Source organism: Colias philodice, chromosome 29, assembly GCF_061535455.1.
Source record: "Colias philodice isolate Cphi_HAF_F1 chromosome 29, ilColPhil1 Martin Lab GWU primary, whole genome shotgun sequence".
Classification (NCBI taxonomy): Eukaryota; Metazoa; Arthropoda; class Insecta; order Lepidoptera; family Pieridae; genus Colias; species Colias philodice.
The window spans coordinates 3,001,854-3,025,640 of record NC_143114.1 but is presented as its reverse complement, the minus strand read 5'-3'; the positions used below and the strand labels follow the sequence as shown (position 1 = coordinate 3,025,640).

Here is a 23,787-nt window from a genome sequence, read left to right as displayed (position 1 = left end):
TTCAGAAATAAATGTCTTTAACCGTAAATAAACACAAAGCAAAACTCACCGGCGAAGTAACACACCAGCAAGCTGAAAAAGATGGCGCTTTAGCCGGCATCCTTGACTCTGTGCTCGCGGCGCGGACCAGGTGGGGGGCGTGCAGCGCGTGAGGGGGGGGCAACGCTTTGAGATGGGCTTCGTAGCGGCCGCAGATCGCTCTAAAAGAGGGTAATTTCCTCAAGTTTAGTTAAGATTCTTATCAGTAGTAGGCACATTTGAAGTGGGTTCACTATATTTCAGAAGGAGAGCTTTCAATCCCGGTAAGCAGGATAGAAATTGGCAAAAGACTTCGTGCAGCGCGTGCGGGGGGGGGGGGGGCAACGCTTTGAGATGGGCTTCGTAGCAGCCGCAGATCGCTCTAGGTATAATAATATGGGAAATACAATAATGTTCATTTACAATAATACAATAAGGCTTTGGTAAAGTTCCACTAGGAAACCGACGAAAATATGTGAAAATATACTTTAATTAGCAACTAAATTTCGACCAAAACAATCTATTACTACAGAACGCATCGCTAGAGAGATAGGATCCCGCTTAGAGCGGGATTTGGTACTGTTAAAGTAAATTTATTTATTATCTGTGTTATTCTAAATTGCGTGCCTTCCTGTGAGGTGTATAATCTATGGTCTCTCTCTGCTCCGTGACATTATAGCGACTGCATGTGTTCCCGGTATTTTTACTTAGAAATAAAGTTAATTTAAAGTAATCAGTGTTTGTGACTCATTAACCCCATCAGGTTATGGGCCCAGATAGCTCAGAAACAAAGAAAGAGCGAAATCTCGTTGTAAAATCAGTGATTAAAACATTACATGTGAACTTAACCTCAAACCGGCAACGTGACTTTTGTTAATACAAACTTTTGTGTTGAAAGTGAATAAATTCAAACAAAATGGCAACAAATAACCAATCGGCATTAATTGAAAAGCTATCCGTTCGGGAAAACTATGCAACTTGGCGGTTTGCAATGCAAACATATCTACAACATGAGGAGTTGTGGGACTGCATAGAATCTAACATGGAATCAGATCCAAAACGAGATACTAAGGCGAGAACAAAGATAATCCTCTCAGTGGATCCCACGAACTATGTGCATATCCAAGAGGCTCGCACCGCCAAAGAAGTTTGGGATAAATTGTCCTCAACATTTGATGACTCTGGGCTGACACGCAGAGTTGGGCTACTGCGTGATTTATGTAACACGTCACTAACTGAATGTCAAAATGTAGAGGAGTATGTAAGCAGAATAATGAACACAGCTCATAAACTCAGAAACATTGGTTTCAAAGTGGACGACGAGTGGCTAGGTACTATGTTGCTCTCAGGTCTGCCCGAAAGCTACAAACCAATGATAATGGCCATTGAAAGCTCAGGCACAACTATTACTTCAGATTCTGTAAAGGCAAAATTATTACAGGATGTCAGACCATATGAAAATGAGTCAAATGCATTCGCAGTTAACAAAAAATTTCAGAAAAATTTCAAGAGGCATTCTAAAGGACCTAGGTGCTACACCTGTAATAAATATGGACACAAAAGCCCAGAATGCAAATTGAAAAATAAAGAAGTATCACAAAATTCCAGTAGTTCATCATATGCTGCTGTATTTACTGCGACAACTGCACAGTGTGATGCCTGGTATGTGGACTCAGGCGCATCCTCACATATGGTCAAAGACAAGAGTTTGCTTCAGAATGAGACTACTTGCGTTATAAAGAATATAAGAGTAGCAGATAACAGAGTATTATCAGTGCAATGCTCAGGGCAAGTGAGCTTAAATACTTACAATGAAAAAGGTCAAGAAAATAAGGTACTGTTTACAAATGTATTACATGTTCCTGAATTAACTACAAACTTACTATCTGTAAGTCAGATTATTCGCTGTGGTGGCCAAGTAAGATTTGACAAAACTGGCTGTGTTATTATGAACAATAAAAATCAGATAGTAGCAACAGCTAGTATTATCAACAACATGTACCGGCTGAACATGCCCGGAGGAGGCTATGCATGCATGTCCGATGTTGAAGAAAATGATGCATATTTGTGGCATCAACGTATGGGTCACCTGAATTTCAGTGACTTAGATAAATTATTGGAAAATACTGAAGGTATGAAAGTACTAAAGAAAAGTGTTAACAATTTAACATGCATAACATGCATAGAAGGAAAACAAGCGAGACTGCCTTTCAAAAATAAAGGAACAAGGGCTACAAAACTCCTTGAACTTGTGCATTCCGATGTATGTGGGCCCATGGAGACAGAATCTCTCGGTGGAGCTAAGTACTTTCTCACTTTTATCGACGATTTTTCAAAAAATGTATTTGTTTATTTCTTAAAGCACAAATCAGAGGTGCTTGATAAATTTAAAGAATACAAACATTATGTAGAGAAACAATTGGAATGTAAAATCAAATGTCTACGCACTGATAATGGCCTTGAATATATTAATAAGAATATTTCTGATCTTTTAAAAAGTAATGGAATCATACATCAAACTACTGTGCCCTATACACCACAGCAAAATGGTGTCGCTGAAAGACTTAATAGAACATTAGTAGAAAAAGCCAAGTGTATGTTACTCAATGCAAAATTATCTAAAAGATACTGGGCGGAAGCTATCCATACGGCTGCTTATCTACTAAATAGAATACCAACTAAGTCATTAGATTATAAAACTCCTCTAGAAGTATGGACGGGAAATAAACCAAGTGTTAGTCACCTACGTGTATTTGGATGTGAAGCGATGGTACACCTACCAAAAGAGAAAAGAAAGAAATGGGATCCAAAAGCACAGAAAGCAATATTTACTGGTTATTGTACTAATACCAAGGGTTACAGGTTTGTCATTCCTACATCTGGACTGGTTGTGAAGAGCAGAGATGCAGTCTTCCTAGAATCAACTGTAACAAGAAACTATGTTCCGGTGGACTTAACTGAAGCAAAGGACGAGTCTCTAGATGAAGAGCTTCCTTCAGACAGCACAAAGTCAAGTTCCACAAACACAGTGAGTAATTATGATGAATATGATTCTTATGACTCATCGTCAAACAGTATTTATGTACCAGATACAAATATTAATAACCTGCCCGATCCAAACATAACATTAAGACCAAGAAATAAACAGTTGCACTCTAAATTAAAAGATTTTGGAACATATTTATGCTATAATGAAGGAATTTTAGATGTACCTTTAACCTACAATGATGCAATTACATCAGCTGATTCTGAGAAGTGGAAAATGTCAATAAGTGAGGAATTACAATCTCATAGTGAAAACCAGACATGGACATTGGTTGAGAAACCTGAAAATGCCAAAGTGATTGGATGCAAATGGGTATTCAGAATAAAGGATGAGCCAACAGGTCCACGGTACAAGTCTCGTCTGTGTGCAAAAGGCTATGCACAAACGAAGGGGATCGACTATGATGAAACCTTCTCACCTACTGTCAGCTGATCCTCATGTAAAGTTACAGAAAAATGAGACGATGCTTGCATACAACCTACCATATAGAGAAGCAGTTGGATCACTTATACACCTAGCAACTGTAAGCAGACCAGACATTATGTTTGCAGTCAGTCTGGTAAGTCAGTTTTTGCACAATTATAATGAGTCTCACTGGAATGCTGTAAAGAAAATATTAAAATATTTAAGAGGAACCATTGATTTTGGTCTATGCTATCAATATAAGCCACAGACCTCAGATTTAATTGGCTATAGCGATGCTGATTATGCTAATGATGTTATATCAAGGCGTTCCATGACAGGCTATGTGTTCATGAAAAGTGGAGCTGCGATCACATGGTCCAGTCAACGCCAACATAGTGTAGCCTTGTCAACTACTGAGGCGGAATTTATGGCTGCCTGTGCGGCCACCAAAGAATCAATGTGGTTAAAACAATTATTGTGTGATTTAGGAGAATACAAACAAAGTTCTGTGTGTTTAAATATTGACAATCAAAGTGCTATAAATGTAATTAAAAATAGTGAATTTCATAAACGCTGTAAACATATTGATATTAAGTATAATTTTGTGAAAGAAAAATATAATGAAAAGATTATTTCTTTAAAGTATGTTAGTACAGATCATCAATTTGCTGATATTTTTACTAAAGCGTTACCTCGAGATAGATTTAAATTGTTAAGATGTAATATTGGTATGTCAAATCTAGGAACTTAAAGTGTTTGTATTCCGATATAGATTTAAGTTGAATAAATGTAATATTGGTATGTTAAATTTGAAAACTTTGAATGTTTGTATAGTAAGATAGACTTTAAGTTGATGAAAAGTAAATTTGGTATGTTAAATAAAAGGTGAATATTAAGTTCTGTTATAATAAGAAGTAAATTGTTATGTTAAACTTATGTATAAGTGAAGTTGAAACTTTTTGTTTATATTTTCTTTGTGGAAGGCTCTTATTTGAAGGGAGTGTTAAAGTAAATTCATTTATTATCTGTGTTATTCTAAATTGCGTGCCTTCCTGTGAGGTGTATAATCTATGGTCTCTCTCTGCTCCGTGACATTATAGCGACTGCATGTGTTCCCGGTATTTTTACTTAGAAATAAAGTTAATTTAAAGTAATCAGTGTTTGTGACTCATTAACCCCATCAGGTACTTTTTAGAAGGCATCAACTGTTGGTGGATAAGACTCTGCCAAACTGTACAACAGTTTGTTGGCACATGTAGCTCCTTTTTCATATAATAATCAATTATTATAAAAATTCCAATAACATTTACTAATCGTAGTAAACCTGAAACTTGAATATCTTTCGACACCAACAAACCAGTGAAGCATAGTGTTAGGGCTGATTTTTCAATCCTTGGTTAAAATTTATTCATCGAATAACGCATTAAACTACCATTCCAAAAATACAATATTATATTTGTCCGTATTTGACGGTATACGGGTGACATTTTAAAATGTTGTGTAATACTTTATTGGACGGATAAATTTTAACCAACGATTGAAAAATCGGCCCTTAGAAATACACTTTTATAAACGCGTTAATCCGTCATTTAACAATAATTTATACGAATAAAATTCTTGTAAAGCGTAGAATATCAAATTAATGCTTCGATGAGCCAATATAAATACCTAACTAGGAATACCTATAAATAAAGGATATTTCTCTAACATACTCAGTTTGATTGTTTCAGTCGAAAACTTCTAAAGCAATTTGTATTTTTATGATATGAATTAACATATTATTATATACATTTTTTGAAGCCTTGCACGATAGAAAAGAGAGTAATGTCTCCATATGTGTATACTAGCTGTGTCCCGCGTTTTCACCCGCATTGCTCCGCTCCTATTATTCTTAGCGTGATGATATTCCTCGATAAATGGGCTAACACCGAAAGAATTTTTCAAATCGGACCAGTAGTCCCTGAGATTAGCGCTTTTAAACAAACAAACAAACTCTTCAGCTTTATAATAATTATTATTTTCGTATAAGTAGATATCCTGTGTTGTTTTATAGACTGAATAGATAAGTGTACATATTTATTATTTATATTTATTTACATATACTTTCTATATGACGTCATATTATTACTCTATGACGAAATTTAAGTAATACATAATATGAGGACTACAATAAAATTTATCTACGTAAGCCTCTTTCGAGTGACTCCATCTCACACACTCATCCGAGCTAAAACAATATATCATCCACAGACATATCATCAATACACAACACAAACCAAGCAGTAATAAACAATCAAATAGAATGTGGGCTAAACTATTTCACACAGTTACATAACTCTTTCCCCACTATATTGGCGGGAAAATCGAGCCCTATACGTTCTGAATCGCTCGTAGAAGCGCGCGCCAATTTGACAGCGCGCCATTTTTCAACTTTGACATTTGATTTTTTCTTTTTTTAGTTTTTTTTTTTTTCGGTGTTAAAATGGAGAACGCGTTGCCGATCGCCTGTTTCCTGTCTGTTATACGTAAGTACATTTTTTGTGAAAAGGTATAAAGTCCCTAGAGGGATAGCGAATCATTTTTTTTGTTAATTGCCAAGATTAAAATCATATTTATAGACATGAATCAAAAATACTAGTTATGCATGAATATAAAATACAGTTTTTCAGTTAAATGTTATCGTAGAATAAAAAAAAATATTCAAATATCCAATTGTAAAAAAAGAACACCATGATTATTATTTTTCGTTTTGCGTTTCCTAAAAAGATTGCTTTTTGGCATAAGCTCGACTTATACACTTGCCATGCGTTTCAGTTTTTGTTTTCATTAATAAGTAGGAATATTACTTATGCATAAGTACCATAAACATATTTATCATGTTTTAAAATTAAATCCGTAATGCATTTTTAACTAGATGACCCAGTGAACCTACTACTACCGGCTCATGAATTTTTCTCATATCACTTTTACACGCCTCATAACGTAAACCATTTCTCAACTCTTGATTTATCGAGATTAAATCATTTCTTTATGCTTTTATCATATTAACTGAAAAATATATTTTATTGTTAAAAACTCTATTATCGCTCAACGCGAGTTAAAAGAAAAATTAATAAATTATTGGGCTTCTTTAGGCGCGTTGAGAGTAAAATTTCAAGGTCGCGTCATGGCAATACCGTCACGTCATGGAGTAAAGCGACGATTTCTGTGTGTGACGAGTATCTTTGAATCTTGCCAAAGAAGTTTCACTCCTGACATGTGTGCTCGGCACGCACGCTCTTTTTTTAAATAGGTACTCATCTTAACGTTAATTATTTTCTTTGAAACGAGCACCTTGTAAATAAATAAAGAATCGTGAATTTCACCAATTATATTTAGCAACTATGATTGATCGTAATTTGTGTGGAATTTTGTGAGGAATGCATAAGAAGGGAGGTATAACGGATACATTTTTTTCTAATATAACACCCCGGGTTTATTCCGCTTGTGTCCTACTATTGATGCCTCGATACGGAAATTATAATCTATACTTATATTATACAGCTGAAGAGTTTGTTTGTTTGTTTAAACGCGCTAATCTCAGGAACTAATGGTACGATTTGAAAAATTCTTTCGGTGTTAGAGAGCCCATTTATCGAGGAAGGCTATATATCATTACGGTAAGACCAACAGGGGCAGAGCCACGCGGGTGAAACCGCGAAGCGCAGCTAGTAATAAATATAAATTAATTTTACACAACAAATTAGACGTAGATTTACTTAAAAAAGTAAATTTTCTGATACATAGTATTATGAAATGAGTTTAAAGAAAAATTTCATTATAAAACTTTGCTCATTTTAAGCTTTAGTCAATCGGCGAAAAATAGACATATCTACCTATATTGTGTTTATTAGCGTATATAATACAATGACACTGAAATAATCCGGCAAATTCGATATCGTGCTTCCCCTAAGGCCTAAACTAAACAGGATTTTTGAAAGTCACTGAATTACTCTAAGGATATGTGTGATGATGTGCTACAACGTATGGGCCTCAGCAAGATGGGTATCAGCAAGTATTAATAAAGTAACTGACGGCTTATTTAACTTTTTTAACGTGTATGTTTATTCAGTCATTTTAACAGACAAATAAGCTAAAAAAACTCAAAGCCAGAAGTCGTAAAATTGATATAAGACATTGAAACGTATCCAATGTGTCATTGCGTGCTCCTCGTTACAACACAACCGCAGTGATGTTTCACAATGACATATGAAGTATGACGTCATATATTGTGCGGGATATAACTAAAGCCGCAATGGGAACAAACCATTCCGATTTGTTGTAATAGTCTTCCAAAGACACATTTCGGATTTATGAAGTACTAGCTTTGCGCCCGCGGCTTCGCCCGCGTTTTCGAAGAAAAACCCGCATAGTTCCCGTTCCCGTAGGATTTCCGAGATAAAACCCATCTTATGTCCTTCCTGGGGTCCCAAGCTATCTCTGTACCAAATTTGAACTAAATCCATGCAGTACTTTTTGATGTTAGCCCGGACATACATACAGACCGACAGACAAACAGAGAAAAGTTCTAAAAACAATATTTTAGGCTTCAGTATCGATTGTAGATCACGCCCCAAGTATTATTTAAAAAAAATAAACAATGTACAGTTTCGACTTTCCTACTATTTTATTATATGTATACTTATAGGTGATAGTGAATAGTGATACTATGTAGTGAAGCCGCAATGGGAACAAACCGCTGGCATGTTAGTTCGCATGTGTCAGTTATGAAATGGATAATTCTTCGCACCACATCTTTTGTGTGCCGTGTGGTGCAACGGTTGCGAATAATGCATTTACATACATACATTCTTGCGATAGCATAATATTGTTTACATCTAGGCCTAAACTGTATGAAGACTTTGGTTGACTGCTATAGAATTAGGACCTACTAGTAGGAATTTAAAAGAATTGTTGTCTATTTATTGAGTTAGATTGTCCATTCATTGAGGAAGGCTATTAACTGAACCTTTGGAACTACTGCTACACATTATGTGTTGCATTATCTATAGCAATGTTGGATAGTCCATGGACAGTCGATCCTTCTAAATAAAAAGGAAAACACAAATAATGCATTTTATTGTATTGTATAATTACTTCTACTCAATCCAATAATTTTTTCTTCTGTTTCTCAATTTATTATCTCACTTCTTTGCCTTCTCCCCGTGGTTGCCTGGCAGAAATCACTGCATAGTGATAAGGCCGCCCTTTGTGTTTTTGTTTATTGTAAACTGTTATTTTATGTATCTGGTTGATTGCACAATAAAGTGTTTAAATAATGTAGCTGTCAAAAACTTTTAAGAAACCTAAATTTTAAAAAAGAGCCTGTGCCAGAAGTGTCAGAAGTGAAACTTCTTTGGCAATTCATAGATACCAAAATCGTCTCCTTACTCTATGACGTGACGTTATTGCAATGACGCGACCTTGAAATTTTACTCTCAACGCGCCTAAAGACGTTTCACTTTAATCTTACAATTCAACAAATACAAACACTTCACAAAATCCCTAAGTAATTGCGTTCCTCCAAGTCATTAATTATTGTTCCTATAAAAAAATTACTCTAGTAGAAAAATCAAGTTATCCAACGGTAATAGAACAGTGTACTACAATCGCATGCCAACCACTGGACCGTTACGGAAATGCAACAGAAATACTAACTTATGCACTGTGGGAACTAATTTGTTATGGTCCGAGAGATGGCTGTATTATTATAATAAGTATCTTATTTCTTTATTTTTTTGGGTAATGTCGTGGGTGTGTATTTATTTATTTTAATGCATAATTCTTTTAGTTACTCCTGGATTTTGTAGTAAATAAACTAATGGTCGCGAAGTAGCATGAATTATTAAGTAATTATAAGTTGAAAGTTGTGTGGATCTCATTTTTGAATGAACATGTCGTGTTCCAGGGAGATTAGATCGATATCATTTTTGGCTTAACATTTTGCGTAGCTTAAAAAAATGTAATTCACTTGCATTATTTTAAGAAAAATACTTTTTAACCAAGTAATGGCGGATACAGATACATCTAATTCATTACAATTAGGATGTATTTCAAACAATAAAGGGTACCCAATATAATATTGTATGTATCAGATACCATAAGCTATAAACCTATAAGCTCCTGTACTATAATTCTAATATCAATTCATCGAGCAAAGATCCGATACGCCGGTAACAAAACGTAATGTATTACGAAGCTATTGTATTACAATTACATCTATTACGTGTACGCTAAATGATAGATCAGTTGTTAAAGTTTCCATTAAAAAAATACAGAATTCAAATAAAATGTGAGAAAAAACAACGAACAATTATCAACGAAAAAAACCTAGTTACATTGCGCTGAGAGGCATGCCTTACACCAATATTATAAAACCGAAGTTTGTTTGTTTTGTTATGAAAACGTGTTAATCTCAGGTACTACAGTAGCACCTCGTTAAGTCGAACCTCGATAAGTCAAAAACCTCCAAATCTCGAAAAAATGTCTTGTTCCCTTCCCTTCAAACCCGAAAACCTCCGTAACTTGAAATCTTGGCCCTCTGTTAGTCGAAATAATCACCGAGTCCCTCCAAGCCATTTTGGTACATATTTTCACTCTATAACTCGAAAAATTAAATTTGACCTCTGTATCTCGAACATGGCAACATTTTATTTTACAATCTTTATAACTTGATCATTTGGACTTTAACAACTTGCCGACAGTGCAGTACACTATAATTGTTTCTTAGAAAACATTTTAGGAGTATACGATAATAAATTTATGACTCAACTAAACACGTGTTTGCATTAAGTAGGTATCTGATGACGAAATTATCGATCCAGTAGCTCAGACAACCGATACTAATGATTTTTTTAAACTTTTATTACATCGTCTCAAACTTTTTGGTCTGTGTAGCGCATGTCGCGTGACGGTCGGCTGCCGAGTAGGTATAAAGCAGTGTTCGGAAACGTACGATAATTATCGTACAAATACGGTAATTTTGTGCCTAAGTTTCACTTTTACCGTGGTTTCATAAAACCACACAACATTTTTTATTTTAAAATGATTTGAAATAATGTAGATTTATAATAAATAAAAACATGTTTGTCACCTCTACAAGTTGAATTTTAATGTACTTTACCTCTCTAACTCAAAATTTATAAGAATAAACCTCAAACTCTTTATGTCGAATCAAAATCCGCCTAAGTCGAAATCCTCCATAAGTTGAAAACTCTATAACTCGAATTTTTTGGCGTCTCCCTTGATATTCGACTTATAGAGGTGCTACTGTATATATAAGCACAGAATACATAATAGTAGCTAAACGCTACAGAACGGACACTCCGCCTTCCGCCAAAATTAACCACTTACCTCACCCCGCACGATCATTTTTCTGCAAGGACGATACGCAACGAAAATTGACAACATTAATCAAATTGACATAAAGTAATTTTATTATTTTGGATTTGTGATTATCGTTTTTCGTAGAAAATGGTAAGATATTGTGCTGTTTACGGATGTATTTCATCAGAAAAACGCGAATTTTTTTTACGCTAATCACAAATGTGCCAACCATAAAGTGTTAACACACACATTTGCAGTCTCTACAGTGTGACTGTCAAAACGATAATTTTGTATGGAGTGTCCGGGGTGTGCTATAAGTTTAAATTGATTTTTTTGATGGATCCCATTACATGACAGAACAACCAATAGTACTGGAGAAGCAATGTATAATGTTAAAAAAGCGAGAAAAAAAGTCTACAACAGAGCAGACGATGTTGATTATTGATTTTCTTTTCACTTAATAAAAATTATATCATAGTCTTGTACACAGGTTGACTTTGAAAGAGTGAAGCCGCATGCTTCAGCTAGCGAGCGTCATAAGGTTAATTAAATTTCAAACATTTTCAATTTCGCTATAAGCTATTGCACATTGTTCCACTTTACTGAGCGATGGAAAATATAGTGATGAAAGCGACACCTTGTGAAAACGAAGTAAAAAAAAGTTTAACAACATGTGACAATTAGGACGCTATTTCGTATCATATCGTAGTTCTCAATGATTTTATTCTAGCACTAGCATCGGCCCCGGCTTCGCCCGTGGTACATGTTTACGTTTTCTCTTCATAAGAATTATCCTCGCGCTTCAAGGAATTAAAAAAAAAAATAACGAAATCGGTTATGCTGTTCACGATATTTGCGCTTACCAACACAATTGGCGATTCATTTTTATTACTTATAAAGATTTGTATAATAAGTAATTAAATAAATTAAAATAGATAAGGTTTACTTATACAAAATATATAAAAAATGCGTTTCGTGAAATCTCTTCAATAGTGTACATGTCATATGTTTAGGAAATTACTCAGAATATAAACAAAGACACAGATTGAAATGCTCTTTGAATAACTTACAAAAAAAACATGTATAAGAAAATACCACGCTAGCTCCTATACTACATTCGCCACAAATCACGATAAATCTTCATTTTCAAATTGGATACACTTGTAACACACGTAACCCTGTATAAAATTTACACTGGCTTATATAATATACGATAAAATAATACATCGTTAATTTATAATTATTAATTACTAGCGGTCCGCCCCGGCTTCGCCCGTGGTACATGTTTACGTTTTCTCTACATAAGAACCATCCTCGTACTTCAAGGAATATAATAAAAAAAGAATTATCGAAATCGGTTCAGCCGTTCTCGAGTTATGCGCTTACCAACACATTTTGCGATTCATTTTTATATATAAGACTAGCTTTCCGCGTGCGGCTTCGGCCGCGTTTACCCGCATAGTTTGGGATTTACTGGATAAAACCTATCGTATGTGTTAATTCAAGTTACCCTCTATATGTGTGCACAATTTCATTGTAATCGGTTTAGTAGTATTTTCGTGAAAAAGTACATACATACACATTACACATACATCCATCCTCACAAACTTTCGCATTTATATAATTTTTATTTATTACTAGCTGTCCGCCCCGGCTTCGCCCGTGGTACATAATATTTACATTTTCTCTACATAAGAACCATCCTCGTACTTCAAGGAATATAATAAAAAAAGAATTATCGAAATCGGTTCAGCCGTTCTCGAGTTATGCGCTTACCAACACATTTTGCGATTCATTTTTATATATAAAAAGAAGATATTATTTTAATATCAAGTAGGAAGGATTAGTAGAAATTAGGATAGGATTACACCCTGCGGTTTACACGCGCGCGCAAATGACTTTTTCCTAATGTTCCTGTGGGAATATCGTTGTAAAAATAACCTAATTACTCACGGACAGACAGACAAAAATTTTAAAAATACTATTTTGGTATATCATGTACGGTGCATATGTTACGGGCAATTTGATAAGTCCGGGCACTATTAATAATGGCCGGTCTGTGTTCATAATGCCCTACTTAATTGGGCTATGTGATGCACAAAAGCATGATTTACTATCCCGGTCATTCTGGATAAAGCCCACCCTATTTTGGCCAAAGTAATAAAATAATAAAGCTGATATATTAAAGTTGAAGAGTTTGTTTGTTTGAACGCGATCTCAGGAACTACTGGTCCGATTTGACCAAAATTCTTTCGGTGTTAGATGGCCCATTTATCGAGGAAGACTATAGGCTATATATCATTACGCTAACCAACAGGAGCGAAGCCCTGCGGGTGAAACCGCGAAGCACAGGTAGTAATATATGTAATTGTTGTAACCCACAGGTCCACCCGGGGTGCAGTTCGAGAATGCCTTACTCCAGATCACGCCCGTTAACAAGGATAAATGTCCGTATGTGAGAGAGAAGAATGATGTCGGCTTTCAACTATATACAAGGTATGTTATATCTATAAAACATCCGTCGGAGCCCCGCTTGGCGGGGCTCTTGTTTTTGTGAACCTAACATAACCCACCCTTTATCCAAACCAAAAATTTCTGATTACTAATTCTCGACATATCATAAAATGCCGAGCATTTGTAAATGACAAAATAATACAATTAGCCTGGGGCATATTCCACGGTCTATACAAATCTTATAAAGAGGCCTGACACTCGCCCGGCAAGGCGAAAGAAGCGTGTTCAAATTTTTTATTCAAAAAAAATATTCTCGTTTTTAAAGCATTTGAATGCTATAAAACTAAATATAAAACGAGAAATTTTTTAAACTTTATCCTGAATTGATATGTACAACTTTGGCATAAACATGAGGACATCAGGGGCCTTAGACAAAGTAACAATTACAAAACGATAACGAAGTTAGAAATCGCAAAAATGTATGGGATTGACATTAGATAGACCACGTGATCTAACGCGGCGTATGTCAATCCCATACATTTTTGCGATTTCTAACTTCGTTATCGTTTTGTAATTGTTACTTTGTCTACTGGGCCTGGGCAGAGTATATAATATTAGCACATATGTTAGTAAGGATTACTATCACATCGCGTGGTTTAAAGCATTAAAATTATCTCCTAACCTTGCAGAAATATTTATTTAATATCTATATAAATTTCATCATTTCTCAGGATATATCGACATACTGATCCAATCTTTTACCTATAATTAAAATTCTTCTTTAAGTTTACAGCAATTAACTTTCTATTGACTAAATTCCATCTTAATCAGTCCTACTTTTTCTGAAGATGAGATATTTCACTGCGATGAAAAGTAACCTATGCCCCTTTCTAGCCGCCCTAGCTATGTTCTGACATAAAAATCATACCATAAAATTGTTCTGATGCTACGTGACTTAAGAACAAACATGCTGCTGCTTTTTATACCAGTAATTATCATCATCATCACATTCCAGGCACAACCCGAACGAGCCACAGTTCCTGGGCATCGACGACGACGAGAGCCTCTTCGCGTCCAACATCGACTTCCATGATGAAACCGTTATATACTTCCACGCTTTCATGGAGACACCAATGGATGGCAGCGCGTTGTTTGTTAGAGAAGGTAAGATAGACAAGAAATAAAGAAGGGGAAAGAGAGAAAAATATAGGATAATTTAGAGGTTTCTTAGCACAGTTTCTTAGTCATAAAAAAAGCCTTTGCAGTCTTCAAGGTTCGACTATTTTCATACCAAATTACATCCAAAATTCTGTCACAAAGAATCATTGGCTGATTTAATTCCACATTTCATCAATGTCGGTGATAGTTTGATCTTATAGCCGTAATCGTTGTTTAGACAGAGATATTAGTATGGACAGATTATGTTCTTGTAATCAATAACTCATCCTGAATATGACAGAAAGAAATATGTACCTAATCGATACTGTCCATTATTTATTATTATCACAATTTTGCTCAAGTATCTGGATGAAATCATTCAAATAAACATGTCATTTCATTGCAGTAAAGTTCAAAGTCTATTGTATAAAAACTCTCATTAGAAAGCTCTGCCTATGCGTAAAGGCAGAGTTTTGTTCAGGACAATTTTTAAGCATGATTATGAGTCAAGTTGCTTATTATTTGTCAATGTTTAATTATTATTTTTAGCCTTAATCCACCGTGGCGACACCAATGTGATCATGGTTGACGCGCAGCGTCTTGAAGCCGGTCCCTGGTACTTCACGGCCGCCGCCAACACGTGGTATATCGGTCGTATTGGCGGACAGTTTATTGACTATTTGGTTTCGAGGTTAGTTTTGTATATAGATTTCTTTTTAGAGAATTAAATATAAGGTGAGTTAGGGGTTTATTTTGTTGTTGGTATACTGTGAAGAATGATAGCCTATCCTTAAGGGAAGAGCTTACTACTAATACTCAAAACGCATTTTATTTCTTTTTTATTTATATTAACAATCCAAAATTTAAACTCATTAAATTATGTAAGTGTTCCTAAATTTAACCAAACTGTTTGTCATTTTGCTGTTTATCCTGTGCTATTATAATTGTTTTCTAAACGATTCTGTCTTAATTAAAATCATTGTTATATTTTATTTTAACGTTATTATTATTATGCCTTATAATCAGTATATTATTAATCTCTCTCTTTTTTTCAGAGGTCTAAAACTAAATCAAACTCATCTTGTGGGCCACAGTCTCGGAGCACATTGTGCCGGTGTAGCTGGACATAGCTTAAAATCAGGTAGGCCTTTCTTACCCTTCATTCTTATATACTATTTTAACCAATTTACAAGAAAAAAAGTTGTATTGGCAAGAAGCTAAAGAAAAAGCCAAATATCTCCAAAACTGGAAGAAAAGTGAAGCCATATGCCCCACGAGTAATAATTTTCACAAATTGAAATGCAGTAAAGTAAAAAACATATAAAATAAAGGCGGGATGAGGTAAACCTCATCGTTTTAAAAAACGGAGTACCCATTAAATCAGTTTTTACAATTTATATAATTTCTTGTTTAAGAAGGCAACCCGACTGTTGCAAAGAAAAATGTAACATCACCTATCTCAGTGAAAGTTCCATTTTAATCGGTCTATACGTATAGAAAACAAAAATTAAAATTACTTATTATACGACTATTTACCTAGTTTTTTAATATTTTCCACAGGTCGCGTGTCACGCATTACCGGTCTAGACCCAGCGAAGCCTCTGTTCGACAAGATACCGCTCGACCAGAGACTCGACCCTAGCGATGGCGAATTCGTCGATGTGATACACACGGACGCGGGCATTTTTGGTATATAGAATTGCAGATTGTTAGAAGTTGGAATGAGAATAGGTTAAATGATAGTGTACGGAATGTATTATTCTACAAAACAGATTAAGTAGACAGAGACATCGTCCTAGGCAGTAGACAATTGATAGTAAATCTCAACCAGTCACAAGACTGTTATAATTTTTTTTTTTTACAAATTATTATCTGTATCTCAAGTATAATTTGATAGATTAAAACATAAAAAATAAATTATATAAATACTTTATTTCATTGTATGGAAAATATATTATTAGCTCTTCGAAATTCCTTCAGATAATTGAATAAGGCTACACCCAAACGTCTTTATTAAATACATACTAGCTTTCCGCCCGCGGCTTCACCCGCGTTTTCAAAGAAAAACCCGTTCCCGTAGGATTTCCGGGATAAAACCTATCCTATGTCCTTTCTCGGGTATCAAAATATCTCTATACCAAATTTCATGCAAATTGGTTCAGTAGTAAAGGCGTGATTGAGTAACAGACAGACAGACAGAGTTACTTTCGCATTTATAATATTAGTATGGATGTAGTAATTTGTCCTCGTAACCTAGGAAAGATGAAAGAATCCAGAAGACAATTTGTATTACATGCCTACAACAAGTGACTAAACTAACCACACATTTTTTACAGGATACAATCGTAACGTTGGTCACGTAGACTTCTACCCCAATGGCGGAGTGAGTCCGCAGCCGGGCTGCGAGCTGGAGGTCGTCGTGCCGCAACAGGAGTTGTTAAATAAATGTATGTATATAATGAAAAAGAGCGTGTGTGTCGAGCACACGTGTCAGAAGTGAAACTTCTTTTGAAAGACTCAAAGACCAAAATTTTTCCCTAACTCCATGACGTGAGGGTATTGCCATGACGCGACCTTAAAATTTTACTCTCAACGCGCCCGTAAAAATTTCACTTCAGTATAAACAAAATCTATAATCTATTTTAAAACATTTTTAGAATTATTGACGTGACAACGTCTTATAATTCGATAGAGCCGGCTGCACGCACGAAAAAACATGACTCATGCGGCGTTACCTCGCTCTGAGGCGTTCCATGTGGCTTGAAGTGCAAGCGAGAGCGCGGAACGAGTGACAAAGAGGCACAATCGGTCTTAAGACGTTGTCACGTTCAACTATCGTCAGTAAACCGACTTTACAGAAAACCAATTTTTTTAATCGGGAGTAAATTTCTACATACCTATAACAATTGTTTGATTGACTACGTCTAGCCTTTCAGAATTAAATTATTAATAATTTTTACATCCTTAATATCTCCACAGCTTTACGAAAAACGATATAGAATCAAATAATATGTAGGTATATACAATTTTCAGGATTCCCTTATTAATACAATTAATTACAAAACATTGTAACACTATCAAATCTAGGTTATAGATATATCCTTATTAATATATCCATATTTTGATCCCAAACTAATCCTCAACAGATTTCTGCAGCCACTGGCGTTCATACAGATTCTTCAGCGAGTCAGTGTTACGACCTAAATCGTTTGTCGCATCCAAGTGCAGTTCTTGGAAGGACTTCTCTAAAGGACGATGCGCTAATGCCGAAAGGGCCCATATGGGCTATGGGGTTGATAGGAAGTAGGCATAATTATTATTAAGGCACATTTTTTGGCATGGGGGTGCACTGAAAGACTTGAAATGGAACACCATGTATCTTGCTTGCTTTCTCAGAAGGACTACTTGAAGAGGTGTGCCCAAAGGATCCATATGGGCTATGGAGTGGATAGGAAATAGGCAAAATTACTTAAAAGCACCTTTTTACTATGCAACTGTCTCGCTCTAATATTAAATACTTACTATCAGAAAGAGATAGAATACTCCACTAATTCCATCTTGTATAATACACAATTTAAGCTTGCTTTGCATTACAGGTGAAGGAAACGAAGAATCTATACATCTATCTCAGTCGCACATTCAAAACCCAATACATACAAACATACAATCCAACTTCAGAGCCATACAAGAGAAAACAAAACACGAACACACGAAGAAATCATCAAACATCAAGAGAATATTCCAGAAACAATATCGAAAGAAACGATCAACACCATTTTTCAACCAATCAGAGGACGGCAATTTCCTTTCAAAATTATTTGGACGTTCCATAAATCCAATTCTATCTATAATGCGAGAAATATCCACTAGTAACGATATATTTAATAAGATTAGAGAAAAACACAGTTATACGGCAACACTGCCGGGTTACCAGTTGAAAAAATTCAATTTGGAATTTGGTAAAACCCCCAACATTTTTATGAAACTTTTGGGTCTTGAAGGGGACGTTTTTAAGATCACCAGTGAGAAGTAATGTATGCATAAATGTTTAAAATAAAGTATCTCTTTTCAGTAGATTAACTCCTAACATAACACCTTACCATCTTAAATATCTGTAACTGGTAACAACATTAAAGCACTTATAATTAATTTTAGTTCCAAGGTGCACATTCTAAAACATATCTATCTAACTTCATTCAAAATTCAAGTACTTCACTTATAAAAACTTTTATAATTATGTACAATATTTTGTAGCATATATTATACATTATACAAAATACAGGTTGAGATATCCTTCTTCTACATTTTAAATAATGTTTTAAAATAAATAACGTAAAAAGATAATAGGTGCTTAATAGTTTTTAACAGCAATAATTTAACAACATAATGTAATCACTCAATATAATAATCTTCAAATTTAAAATATGCGTGTGTGTGTGTGTGTGTGTAAAAATGTAAAAATATTTTTTATCTCTTTTTTATTAATATATTGTTTTATTTTCCAGGGCAAGAGGGACATATTTCTTAGTGACGCATCGGCAATCACCCTTCTCAATAGAATGATAGATGAGCAAAAAATATTATTATTATTATAGTAAATAAATTTTTAGCCAGTAATATGTTGTTTTATTCCCCTTTGATATCCGACTAATATTATAAATCTAAAGAGTAAGCTTATTAGAAACTAGGATTCCGCCCGCGGCTTCGCCCGCGCAGTCAAAGATAAACCCGCATAGTTCCCGTTCCCGTGGGATTTCCGGGATTGCGTCATTTTCCCGGGATAAAAAGTAGCCTATGTCCTTTCTCGGGTATCAAAATATCTCCATACCAAATGTCCTTTCTCGGGTATCAAAATATCTCCATACCAAATTTCATGAAAATTGGTTCAGTAGTTTAGGCGTGATTGAGTAACAGACAGACATACAGAGTTACTTTCGCATTTATAATATTAGTATGGATATTTTGTATTTGTTTGGATGAGCTTATCTCAGAAAGTATTGAACATTTTGTATTCATTAGTCCATTTTTGAATAAAAGTCTCTGTGTTATATAGAGAGTGGAAATTATCCGTGGATCCTGTTGGAAAAGTACTTAAAATATGGTTGACAGAAAATTCTGTTCAAAAGAATTATTCCATTATTTTTAAAAAGATAGAAAACTGAGACTGGGAAAATAGATTTGTAAAATAGTTTGCCACACCCGGGAATCGAACTGACTAAAATTCAATAAAATAGCACAATATTCACTTCCACCCTGTATATAAAATCATGCTACGACCAATAGAAGCGGAGAATTCGGAATCCGCGAATCGACTCGCACGCGAAGGAAGACGCGGGCTCATCTTGTATTCAAAAATTATCATCATTTGCGTATAACGTTTGTCCTTAGCCTAATAAATAATTATAAATAGATCAATAACTGTAAAATATCAATTAATTATTAACTAGTAATTTTTAAGCGTAATCCATACTAATATTATAAATGCAAAAGTAACTCTGTCTGTCTGTCTGTTACTCTATCACGCCTAAACTACTGAACCAATTTTCAAGAAATTTGGTATGGAGATACATATTTTGATACCCGAGAAAGGACATAGGCTACTTCTTTTTCCCGGGAAAATGACGCAATCTCGGAAATCCCACGGGAACGGGAACTATGCGGGTTTTTCTATGACTGCGCGGGCGGAAACCTAGTCCATAATAAATGCGAAAGTAACTCTGTCTGTCTGTTACTCAATCACGCCTAAACTACTGAACCAATTTGCATGAAATTTGGTATAGAGATATTTTGATACCCGAGAAAGGACATAGGCTACCTTTTATTGCGAAATAATATGTACCACGGGCGAAGCCGGGGCGGACCTCTAGTAAGTGCATAATTCACTATCTATTTATCTAGCAAGCCACCGATATCAGTACCGCTGATTATTTACTACTGGCGGTCCGCCCCGGCTTCGTCCGTGGTACATATTTCGCAATAAAAGGTAGCCTATGTTCTTTCTGAGGGTCTAAAGATTATCTGTGCCAAATTTCATCAAAATGGGTCCAGTAGTTTATGAGCCTATTCATTACAATCAAACAAACAAAGTTTTCCTCTTTATAATATTAGTGTAGACGAATCGGTATCGGTATCGCATCGGCAAAATCATGTATCGCTACATCACTGGTAACTATATTATGCAAAAAAAATGTTTTTGAAGTGAAACTTCTTTACTGGGGTTGGAAAAAATGTAGTGTAAAATTTTTTCGTTATGCGTGACATTTTTCCGTTACGCGCCATCTTTTTCCCTACCACGCGTGATTCGACGTATTTCTGTTAAGTTGCATATAGTAAATTATTTTTTGAAAAATAAGGTAATAAAGAAGTTTCACTTCTTACGTGTACACTAGTACACGCACACATTTTTTGTTTTTTATCCACTTAGAGCGGCACTACACGTGCGGATCGAGCAGTTAACGGCTGAGTGACGTACACGGACTGCTCGAGCTGTCGCTACAAACCACGCAGTTGACGGCTTGAAGCGGTCGCGACTGCTCGAGCAGTCCGTGTACGGCAGTGAATGAATATCTATAGTTCACCGCGCAGCTTCAAGCAGTCGGTCTCAACTGCTTGAATGGCCGGCTTTACCTGTACATGTGGTCCCGCTGCAGCAGCGAGCCGAGCACCACGGACGTGAGGTACACGGGCTGCAGCAGCTGCGCGAGCAGAGCGCCCTGCAGCAGCAGTATATACACTCACCTGTACATGTGGTCCCGCTGCAGCAGCGAGCCGAGCACCACGGACGTGAGGTACACGGGCTGCAGCAGCTGCGCGAGCAGAGCGCCCTGCAGCAGCAGTATATACACTCACCTGTACATGTGGTCCCGCTGCAGCAGCGAGCCGAGCACCACGGACGTGAGGTACACGGGCTGCAGCAGCTGCGCGAGCAGAGCGCCCTGCAGCAGCAGTATATACACTCACCTGTACATGTGGTCCCGCTGCAGCAGCGAGCCGAGCACCACGGACGTGAGGTACACGGGCTGCAGCAGCTGCGCGAGCAGAGCGCCCTGCAGCAGCAGTATATACACTCACCTGTACATGTGGTCCCGCTGCAGCAGCGAGCCGAGCACCACGGACGTGAGGTACACGGGCTGCAGCAGCTGCGCGAGCAGAGCGCCCTGCAGCAGCAGTATATACACTCACCTGTACATGTGGTCCCGCTGCAGCAGCGAGCCGAGCACCACGGACGTGAGGTACACGGGCTGCAGCAGCTGCGCGAGCAGAGCGCCCTGCAGCAGCAGTATATACACTCACCTGTACATGTGGTCCCGCTGCAGCAGCGAGCCGAGCACCACGGACGTGAGGTACACGGGCTGCAGCAGCTGCGCGAGCAGAGCGCCCTGCAGCCCGGACACGCACCAGCGGGCCAGCTTGTCCGAGCACGACATCGTCAGCAGGCGCTCCCCCTTGATAGTTAATTTATTTTAAAATAAATACAGACAATTTTCACACACGGCACGATCATACATATTATCATACACAGATACATACAATACAGACAAAGATACATCCAATACAAACACAGATACATACAATATAAACACAGATACATCCAATACAAAAACAGATAAATACAATACAAATACAGATACATACAATACAAACATAGATACATTCAATACAAAAACAGATAAATAAAATACAAACACATACATTCGATACATAAACAGATACATACAATACAAACACAGATACATACAATTCAAACACAGATACATACAATATAAACACAGATACATCCAATACAAAAACAGATAAATTCAATACAAACACAGATACATTTAATACAAACACAAATTCATTCAATACAAACACAGATACATTCAATACAAAAACAGATAAATAAAATACAAACACAGATACATTCGATACAAAAACAGATACATACAATACAAATACAGATACATTCAATACAAACACAGATACATACAGTACAAACACAGATACATTCCATACAAACACAGATACATTCAATACAAACACAGATACATTCAATACAAACACAGATAAATAAAATACAAACACAGATACATTCGATACAAAAACAGATACATACAATACATCTTTTTGACATATTTCACACACGGCACGATCTGATCCCATGCTAAGCTTTCGCTTGTGTTATGGAAACCAGATGTGAATCAAACATAAACATACATATAATTTTAAATAAATACTTATACCCAGACACAGAGCAAACATCTATGTTCATCACACAAATATTTGCCCCGGGTGGGAATCGAACCCACGACCTCTGGCTTGGAAGGGAGGGCCACTACCAACCAAGCCAACCGGTCAGTCAAATTTTATTTGTAAAAGATACTTTACAGCTTATTATACAACTAGCTTTCCGTCACGTCGTCCTAGCTTCCGTCGCCGTTCTAGTCAAAGAAAAACCCGCACAGTTCCGGTTCCCGTGGATTTCCGATAAACCTATCCTTTGTCCTTCCTCAGGTCTCAAGCTATCTCTGTTCCAAATTTGAAGTAAATCCATGCAGAGATGAGATTAGCCCGGACATATTATACAGACAAACAGACAAAAATTTAAAAAATTGTATTTTTTGTTTTATCCCGGAAATCCGGAAAACTATGCGGATTTTTTAAGTGAAAACTACTTTAGCGGTGTTGAGCACTTTTTCTGTAATGGGTATAAAATCTTAAACTCGCGTCAGGACACGTGACCTGATCGAAAAAGCGTAAGACGGATACCATTCCAAAATATCAAACATGCTCAACGTTAATAATCAAGTTTTCACTTCTGCCGGCACTCCCGGAGTGCAACCCGTCTTTTTTATTTGACTGCGCAGGTGAAGCCGCGGGCGGAAAGCTAGTTATTAATAATTAAATACGTCAATAACAAGGTACACCATTATCAGTTCATCGTGACAAAAACAAAGAATTATAGAAACAGTTAAAGTACTTATAAGTTATAACTATACAAATGGGAATTTATTATTATAATTTAATGTCAAATTTTAACCCAAAACCATTTTTATACGTAACATTTGATAGTTCATCAAAATTCAACAACGTAACCTTGTTACGGCGGGCTGAAATAATATATTTTTCAAGTGAAAATTCTTTAGGCGCGTTGAGATTAAAATTTCAAATTCGCGTCATGGCAATATCGTCACGTCATGGAGTAAGGCGACGACTTTGGCATCTGTGTATCTCGCCAAAGAAGTTTCACTTCTGACACGTATGCTCCGTATACACGCACTTTTTTTTCTTGAAAACTCGGAAAAAGCCTCGTGCGGAAAGCTAGTAAGAGCGGCCGTACACGGGCAGCTCGAGCAGTTAAC

At 36.2% G+C, this 23,787-nt stretch overlaps 2 protein-coding genes across 5 annotated transcripts in view; one reads left to right on the top strand and one right to left on the bottom strand.

Moving 5' to 3' along the window:
- Positions 1–343: 343 nt before the first annotated feature.
- Positions 344–23,787, bottom strand: part of LOC149475828 (double-stranded RNA-specific editase Adar-like) — a 45,202-nt gene continuing 21,758 nt past the window's right edge. For both annotated transcript variants that reach the window (XM_089712827.1, XM_089712828.1), the window contains 2 exons: positions 21,074–21,891; positions 344–400 (listed from right to left, as the gene is read on the bottom strand). In XM_089712827.1, the coding sequence (XP_089568953.1) occupies positions 21,736–21,891 (156 nt within the window). In that variant the 3' untranslated portion in view covers positions 344–400; positions 21,074–21,735. The remainder of the gene's footprint in view (positions 401–21,073; positions 21,892–23,787) is intronic.
- On the top strand, positions 5,832–19,063 carry LOC149475829 (inactive pancreatic lipase-related protein 1-like). Of its 3 annotated transcripts, none has more exons than XM_089712921.1 (9): positions 5,832–5,994; positions 13,219–13,330; positions 14,304–14,452; positions 14,996–15,137; positions 15,502–15,587; positions 16,007–16,135; positions 16,783–16,893; positions 17,593–17,749; positions 18,952–19,063. In XM_089712921.1, exons 1-9 carry the CDS (start codon positions 5,952–5,954, stop codon positions 19,007–19,009), a joined length of 987 nt encoding a protein of 328 aa, XP_089569047.1. In that variant the 5' UTR covers positions 5,832–5,951; the 3' UTR covers positions 19,010–19,063. The 3 variants fall into 3 exon arrangements, with proteins under 3 accessions (XP_089569047.1, XP_089569048.1, XP_089569049.1); XM_089712922.1 differs by lacking the exon at positions 18,952–19,063 and adding an exon at positions 18,043–18,061; XM_089712923.1 differs by lacking the exon at positions 18,952–19,063 and having other exon boundaries at positions 17,593–17,753.

Coding starts and splice junctions, on each gene's coding strand:
- LOC149475829 (XM_089712921.1), top strand. CDS start 5,952: ATGGAGAACGCGTTGCCGATCGCCTGTTTCCTGTCTGTTATAC. Junction 13,331..14,303: donor GGCTTTCAACTATATACAAG/GTATGTTATATC, acceptor ATCACATTCCAG/GCACAACCCGAACGAGCCAC. Junction 17,750..18,951: donor GGCTATGGGGTTGATAGGAA/GTAGGCATAATT, acceptor TTTATTTTCCAG/GGCAAGAGGGACATATTTCT.